The sequence below is a fragment of the Camelina sativa genome, chromosome 15, assembly GCF_000633955.1.
Source record: "Camelina sativa cultivar DH55 chromosome 15, Cs, whole genome shotgun sequence".
Lineage (NCBI taxonomy): Eukaryota > Viridiplantae > Streptophyta > Magnoliopsida > Brassicales > Brassicaceae > Camelina > Camelina sativa.
In genome coordinates, this window is record NC_025699.1 from 13,756,625 (window position 1) to 13,765,589 (window position 8,965).

Sequence of the window (8,965 nt, forward strand, 5' to 3'; positions counted from 1 at the left end):
ACAAGTGTCGGATTTTTTCATCTCTCTCACTATATTTAGTCGCTGGTTTTAAAAATTGTTAAACAATCAGTGTTAAGAATAAGAAGATTACCAATCAATCTCAAATTTAAATATAAATAAACAAAAAATTTCACACATTTCACTTATAATTCACTTATAATATACATTAATAAAAATGAATAGATTTATATACATAGAGGTGGAATTGTAGATGAATATATAATACAAACAGCTGTCGTTTTGTAGACAAAACATATGATATATAAAAAAGTCTAAAGTCGTTAAATATTTTGACAATTCTAATAGATTATATAGATTGATAATCCAATATTAAATGTACTTACTACTTATTTTTCTCCGTACAAGATGTTGGTTATTTATCTAGTTTTTTGGAAAGNTTCTTTTACTTCAGTCTCCATTTTTCATTTTTCTCTATTTTTATTTCATTCTTTTTTTCTTTATTTGTTTTCATCATCTATTTGCTTGTTTCTCTTTACTTNAAGAAAAATCCATAAACCTGCCTTACAAAAAAATCATTCTTATAATAATATATATTTAGTAATTTTAAAAACTACTTGCAAATGGTTGATTATTAAAAATTTGGAACAATTGAAATATTAATATAAAAATGAAAACAATGTTTTCTCAGTAAATTACACATAAATAGGACTGCACTTACATGATTAGTAAATGAATGCAGAGTTTCTCCGAGTGATGTGATCTTAAATATTAAATTTACTAAATGTTTCAATGCTTCAATTAAACGGCTAGGATAATTTCTTTTAATATGTTTTAATAAATAAAGATAATTTATGAAGAATTACACTTAGTTAAAGATGTGAACATTTGAATAGACACAACTGTTCGTAAGAGACACAACTTTACAGTTAACATACATTTACAATTTTGCAAAAAGACGCAACAATATAATTTTTGGTCAAAAAGATAAAAAAACATATTTTTATGAAAGTCATAATGAAAAGACACAATTGTTTTTCGCATTTATTCAGCTTGCTATTATCATATGTTAAAAAAGAAAATTAAAAATTTCCCAAAAGAAGAACAAATATATATAATCCTAAAGACGTAAAAGGAAAGTTGGAAATTGTTACAAAAGAAGAACAAATTATATAGATTACTAAAGATATGAATATTTGAATAGACATAATTGCTAAAGATTTGAACATTTGTATAGATACAATTGTTCGTAAAAAACACAACTGTTTGTAAAAGACACAACTCTACATTCAATAGATGCAACTTTTTAAAGAGACACAACCATATAATGTTTTTGTCAAAACAATAATTAAATAATATTATTTTAATGAAAAGTCACGATGAAAATATGCAACTGAATTTTTTTAATAAAAAGTCACAATTTTTTGAATAAAAAGTCACGATGAAAAGAGGCAACTGTTCTTCGCATTTATTCATATTGCTAATATTATATACAAAAATCTCAACTGTTTGTAAAAGACACAACTCTACATTCAACATATGCAACTCTCTAAAGAGACGCAACCATATTTTTTTTTGTCAAAAGAATAATTAAATAATATTTTTTAATCAAAAATCACGATGAAAAGATGCAACTGATTTCTTTTAATGAAAAGTCACGATTTTTTTAATAAAATGTCACGATGAAAAGACGCAACTGTTCTTCGCATTTATTCATATTGCTAATATTATTTACAAAAGTCTTTGTATTTATTTATATTACTAATATTATATACAAAAGTCTTTATATTTATTTATATTGCTAATATTATATACAAAAGTCACAAATGTTTGTAAGAGACACAATTCTACATCCAACAGATGCAACTTTCTAAAGAGAAAATAACCATATAACTTTTTTGTCATAAAAATAATTAAATAATATTTTTAATGAAAAGTCACGATAAAAAAATGCAATTGAATTTCTTTTAATGAAAAATCACGATGAAAAGATGCGATTGTTCTTTGCATTTTTCAGATTGCTATTATTATATAGATTATTTTACTCAGATGCTTTTATTTAAGTAAATTATGATAAAAAATTGGATTGATTTGATGCGTTGTATCTTTGTTTTTTTTTTTTCACTTGTTTTTTGAAAAGATCCACACCATAACCAACCTTCAGGTTATATTATTTATCAAACAGAGCCGTTCAGAGCAATTTACAACTCAAGAAACCTCGGTAGACAGAACTTACATAGCGTCACCGTTTTTTTTGTTGTTGTTTTTATTACATCGCCAGACACATATACCAAACCTTTTCACTCGTAGCAACTTGTAAACGCATTCTCAAAAACCGGCGAAGCTGAAGATTGATTGGAACGATGGCTCGCGTTTCTCTTGAGTTTGTTGATGGCTACGAGTCGTTGGCGCAAAGTAGGAATAGTTTTGGCTCGTGAATAGTTTCTCCGCCACTTTACTTCCCACACCAAACGTCACTCTCGTCGCTACCGTGTCGAGGTTGCTCAACACATTCTCTTGCCCTAAAACACAAACCACCACTCAAGTTACCTTTACAGAGAGAGACACTCATAAAAAGATATAGTTTAGAAAAAAAATCAATTACAAACCCTTTCTTTACCTGCAAGGAACGTTCTTGTGCAGTTGGATGCATGGATACCAAACCCTACCGAGACAAAGTTCTCATTGTGTGAGACTAAAGTGACTGGATGACCTGCCGGAATGATAAAGACGTCGCCTTTACACACTCTTGAGACAATCTTGTGTACTTGTCCACTCATATCTTCTTCTTCTTCTTCTCCTCCTTGTTCAGGCCACCATTGTTGTTGTTGTTGCTCTCCTTGGAATGAATACGGAGAAGCCATCTCATAGCGGGCGCAACCATTCTCCACGAACGTAACAAACGTTGTCTTGGAGTTATAGTGAGGAAGGAACAAGGAACCCTGCATTTTTCCACAACCCGTATCTCATATTAACCATTTAACCTATCAACCAATAGGAAAATATAAGGATTGTTTACTTTGTATGACCTGTGACATGTTGGTCCAAGCGACGGCGATGCGAAGGTCTTGGAGTTGATCAAAACTCTCAGGACGTGCCTCGTGGAAATGACCAAAGTCGTTGGTGTAGGTTGAAACTGAATCTTGAGTAAAGAGATTGAAAGGTCTCAACTTCGTGCTTGTGTCTTTGTGTTTGGATTTTGTTTCTTTGTGTTTGTTTGACGGAGAAGTAGCATGTTTGGTGAGCTCCTTGATCTGATCTGGTGAAACTCTCCGCATAATTCCTTGTCCCGTTTGTTGTGATCCAGAAAATAATCTCCCTACCAACTCTTCCGGTATCTATATACATTTAACAATAATAATAATAAAAAAACGTGGTCAGATAAGAAACTAAAACTTGGTTATCAATTTTACAATAATCATTTCAGAATTACTCAAAATTACTTTCCGCAACTATACGAGATTTTCCAAACATGATTCGATCCTTACTAGTTAGTGAATACAAAACCTACTCTTGACTTAAAAAAGATGAAAAAGTTAAGAACCATACGTTGAAACTCGCTGAGAGGACTTCTTTGCTAAACCCTGTGAAGTAGGATTGCTGAAACTGGGATCGAGCTGGGAAGTAATCCTGAAACAAATCGTGGACGTTAATAGAGACACAACAACATTACTAACTCAAACTAGTACACTGTCTTGGTCAAACAAGGTATCATTATTAATTGTGAAAAAAAAAATATTAAGGATTTAAATAATAAGTGGACCTTGAACTGGCCAGGATTGTTGACGGGGACAATGATCTTGACGAAGCGAAGAGGAACGGTCTGGTTAGTGTTGGTGGCATAGTGGGTGACGCCGGAAGGGAGTCTCACCACATCACCTTTGGTTACGTGGAACGATTCTTTGGTTTTATCCGTCACAAACTCAACCACTCCATGACCTTGTAGTACTAGCACCACGGAATCAGCATCCAGATGGTGAGGCACAAGGAAAGTGTTTGGCTCCATCTCAAACAACGCGAATCTGTAATTTTCGATCCCACGGAAGAGATTCGGTGCGCGTTTTGTGAACTTAGGCAACATTTTCACAAAGCCTTCATTTGATTGGAACCAATTCTTGAAACTCCGCTTCCCAAAGTGGTAGGGAAACTCCGTCGACTCTTCCTGCCATCCCTCGCCTGAGCGACCTCCAGGACGACCGCCAGGACCGCGGCGAGGGACGTCTTGTTCCTCTTGCTGCGGGGGCTCGAACTCTTCGAGCTCCACATGGAAGGCTAAGCAATGGACGAAAGCTATGGAGATGAGAAGGAGAAGTGTTATGACTAATTTCTTGGTCATTGTCATTTTTGTTGCTGATGTGTTTTCTTCTTGAGGAAAATAATGGATTGCTTTGCTTATATAGGATGGCGACATTGACATGCATGGTGACGAGTGTTCTTAACACACTAAAGCCACGATTGGACACAATCCAGACGTTATCCAAAAACCCAAAAAAAAAATGGAGAAAACATTCAATGTGATCTAGAAGTTAGTATATCAATTGATGACCAGTTTTATATAACGATGTAAAAAAATCTAAAAACATTTCTAAATACCTTAAGAAAAAAACTTATCTAATATAATTGGCACTTAGTTTTGGATTTTGAGAATCATGAATATTTTTTTAACATTTAAGATTTAGTGATCAAATTGTAATCCAATATTGCTCCTAATTATTGTGTGTTTTACAAGATAGATGAAAACATTTGAATCTAGCAGATATGGATAACACTTAGGTGGACGTGGTACGTACGATAAGTACGAAGGTGGATCTTGATTCTCAGTGATCTTACGTTACGTGTCTCATCACCAAGTTTTGTTCTACCTCAAATAGCATGACTAAGACACTCCAATTTTTTGTTTTTTTTTGTCTTGTTTTAAAAATCTTTTAGCGTGTGTTTTTTATTTCTAGCATCACGTGGCTTGGTGTAGTAACTAGTAAAGTAGTAAAAAGAAGAGAAATATTAACAGAGTTACCTCGATTGCAATATATTCTTCAATATAAACCTCAAATTAAACTCGAAAAAAGGGGAAACTTGTCTACCATAAACGGAAAAAAGCCATTTCACGTCACATAATTTAAAAAAAAAAAAATGTAGAGGCAACGTTTAATTATAACCAAACCATTCACGAGCGTTTTATTTAGAAGCCAGACCATTTTTATTTGTGTCATAGTTTACTTTTTTTTTTTTTTGTTGGTTTCTTCTCAATTCCGCATGGCTTCTTCAACTGAACGTTCGTTGTTTTCTATTGATATAATAGAAGAAATATTTTGTAGGACTCCAATCGAATATTTGACGCAATTCAAATTGACGTGTAAACAATGGCACGCTCTCTTGAACGACAAGAGATTCATTTACAAGTACTTGGATCTTGTCCAAGATCAAGAACTTTTCATAATGTTCAGATCATCGATCCGGTGAACCGCGCGTGAACGTTGAAAGAAAAGAAGATAATGTGAAGAAAGTGCGTTGATAAAGAGTTCTGATTCGTTTGTGCAGAGCTGATAGGAACCTGAGTTGGTGTAGAAGTGTTTGCTGCATCATGGTGAGTACTGAGTCGTAACAAGTGAGTTTGCCCTGGTTAGTGGGAGATGTTGTTGGTAAGATAGCTGATCCAGTGTGAGTGATAGGCAAGAAATTACCATCTCCCATCATGACAGTGTCCGCACCAATGTACTGCATGTCATGACTCTTGACTGCTGCAGGTGATTCTGAGAACTCGTAATATGTGCAGTGGCTCCACTGTCTGTAGTCCACTCATGTCCTCCCTGATATTGGGCGTCTGTGATCCCCAAGGCAGCCAATGTAGCAGGCAAGTCAGACTGATACGTGTTGTCAAAGCGATGCCAACACTTGAATACACCGTGACCCACTTTTCCACAAATTTCACACACTAGTCTACCATCAACAGTGTAACCGGAGACAACAGAGCCTGGAGAACTAGTAACAGAGGGTGATATATGTTGGTGAAACCTCCTGCCCTTAGTGGAGTACGAGCCTCGGCCTCGAGATCTTTGTGAGCTTTCCCTGCCTCTGTTTCCGTAGCCTGACCCGTCAAACCTCTGATTATTGAAAGCCAAGTGTGGTGTAATGTTGGAATCCACGTTGTACGCTAGCAAACGGTCATTGTAAGCCGTAAGACGAGGAATTACATCTTCCAGAGTTGGTGAGGGAGTAGAATCCAAGATCCCTTCAATAGAAGTTTCGATGGGTTCATACTCCATACCTAGACCATTCAAAGCAGCAAATATCTTCATCATCTCACTAACTGGACTCCCTATAGATGCAAGTTGCTCACACACACTCTTAAGTTCTTTTAAGTAGTCTACCATAGGCATCTCTTTCTTTTCAGTGTTCTGTAACTTCCTTTGCAGACCAAAAAGTCTAGAGGAAGAGACTTTATTGAAGTGACTAGCAAGAAAAACCCATACCTCATGTGAAGTTGTTGTTTTGGTGGCCTTTGTGAGAATATCTTCAGAAAGTGAACCAAGAAGCCACGCCTTGACAACATGCAGGGTTTGGGGGTGACGGTGTCGTAGCCAACGATATGTGTGTTGTCAAGGTAGGTTCGGGTTGCAGTGTGGAACCATTGACGAATCCAAGCAGTCCTTGTCCAGAGAGAAAGGACTCGAACTGCGTCTTCCAGAGAAAGTAGTTTTTTTTCTGTGAGCTTGACATTCACACAATTTGAGATATTTAGAACTGGTTGAGAATAGAGCTCCATGGAAAACTCCATGGCTCTTTTCGATTTCTTGTTGATACTCTGATAGGTGTGCACATGTGAGAGGCACATGTGCAGATTTAAAGAGCAGCATGAGAAGAATAGGTTATAAATAGAGATAGAGATGAAACATATAGGTATCCTGCGTGATCATTGATGTGTAAAGAGGAATTAGAGCTTATGTGCTCTGTTCTTAGGTGATGAGATTGGAGAACTATAACTCCAAGATTATCAATTTGGGTGAGAAGAGATAAGAGAGAAGGGTTTGTATGTTCAATCTTATCAAATGGTGCGCTTGTGAACACGGATCGAATCAAACGCTGAAGAAAGTTAGGTTTTCAAGCAAGATTTTGATTGCAATGTGTCTTGAGGGATTTCCCATCTTCGATGGTGTTATTGGTGAATTGCGACCATGGATTTCATGGCTAGAGGATTTCTTTGTTCAGGAGGATTTCACGGCAGATGAGAAGCTTAATCTTGCGCAAAGTCTTCTCGAAGGTGAAGCTCTCTTGTGGTTTCAACGGCGAACACGAGTCTGGGGATTTTTCGACAGTTGGGGAATGATGGAGTTAGCCTTGGTGTTGCGGTTTGGTGACAGAGATGAAAGAATCAAACTCTTTCAGGAGCTTAGAGAAGAGAAACAGATTGAAATCTTGGAGCAGAAGAAAGAATCGAAGAAAGAAGTGGATTTTTGTTTGGGGAAGATCACGTCGCAACTGCTGGATGTATCGCAATCGCAAGACGCATTAAACTGGAATTGTAACATGAACACAGACGCAACTTTGATTAGCCCTCAGTTAATCGTTTCTGATGCTGAGAAATTGCAGAACGATGAGCTAAGGGAAGTGGACGCCAGTTCCGTGTTAGCAAATCTAGACAATGTGGTCAAGAACGTGAATCATGAGAAGACAGCAATCTTGGATGGAGAAAGTAATCACATGGAATCGATTTCGCAAGTATCTCATCAGATTGTAGAGCTTTCACATCTGCAGGTGATTATCTAATCGTTCCAATGCAGATACGTTGGAACCTAGCCATAGAATTGGAAGTGATTATCTAGGTGTTCTTGAGGATTGGCCATCTGCTAGTATGAGGTTCAATAGTTCACAGAGTCTTGAATGTGTCAATGGCATGCAAAGTACACACCATGTGTTCGATAGTTTGTGTGAGAGAAGGAACAAATTAAATCAACATAAGAAGTTGACTTTGTCTCCTAAATCATGGATGTTTAAGTACAAAAGGAAGCATGGACGGTTTGTTAGCTTTGGAGAAGCTACTGCAAGAAAACATAGAAACAGAGTGCTTACCATACACCAAACGTTTCCAGCTTCACTTGTAAGGGAAATTCTTCATTGGGAGGAAAATAAACTTGTATTGGAACAGTTGGGTGACACACTTTGTGAAGATGATAGGCTAGTGTTGCAATCTGATATTGAAGCTACTATCTCTAAATCAGAAGCACTTCTACAACATTTGGACACTTCTGCTATCATAGTCACCAAAGTTGTACCTACATCGCATAAGATTGATGATCTTGACATGAAGAATAGGCCGGATTATATGCTTCAAAGAGTACTGGAGCGGATCAGGAAAAGAGACATTCATGTTATCCATCTTACTCCATTGGCAGGTTATAAATCTGGAAAAACTAAGAGTGAGAGGATGCAGGTTGTGTGTGTGTTTAGCTTCTGGGTGAGGTTCATCTGCACTAAGTTTTGTATGCTCAAGTGTCACAAGAAACTATATTTTTCAGTGTGGCACTGTTGGAAGAACAAAGCTAAGAGTAACCAGTCAGTTTCATGGATCTTAGAAATGGTTGCAGACTCTTTGATATGTGATGTTGAGAACAAAGTTTTTGTTTGGACGTCATCGACACATAATGTTCACGTAGTTTATATTATGACAGAACAAGCCAGTTACAAAGTGACAGGAAACAGAGTGAGGAAGCGAGGGTCAACACAGTTTCTATGTAGGGTTATCAAGTACCAGCTAGGGCACAGAGGGAATTCTAAGCAACTACAAGCAGTCCTAGCAATTGGGAGGGGTTTAATTGGAAGTGATGTTACAAAGGGCACCTGGTCTGCTGCAACGGTATATAAGAGACACTTTTATTCAGTGTGGCATTGCTGGAGAAAGAAGAAATTGCAGAAGATTAGCTTACAACTATGGCTGTTACACACTTTCCTTCACATAATATACAAAGTTACACAAATTGGACATGCTCTATATGGGTACAACAGAGGCTCA

At 36.6% G+C, this 8,965-nt stretch overlaps 2 protein-coding genes across 2 annotated transcripts; both read right to left on the reverse strand.

Moving 5' to 3' along the window:
- LOC104746721 (vicilin-like seed storage protein At3g22640) lies at positions 2,104-4,331 on the reverse strand. The gene is made up of 5 exons (XM_010468248.2): positions 3,722-4,331; positions 3,508-3,588; positions 2,988-3,296; positions 2,579-2,900; positions 2,104-2,480 (listed from the first exon to the last, which is right to left on the reverse strand). Exons 1-5 carry the CDS (start codon positions 4,298-4,300, stop codon positions 2,287-2,289), a joined length of 1,485 nt encoding a protein of 494 aa, XP_010466550.1. The 5' UTR covers positions 4,301-4,331; the 3' UTR covers positions 2,104-2,286.
- LOC104748437 lies at positions 5,649-6,335 on the reverse strand. Its single transcript, XM_010470077.1, has one exon. The coding sequence runs from the start codon at positions 6,333-6,335 to the stop codon at positions 5,649-5,651; it is 687 nt and encodes a 228-aa protein (XP_010468379.1).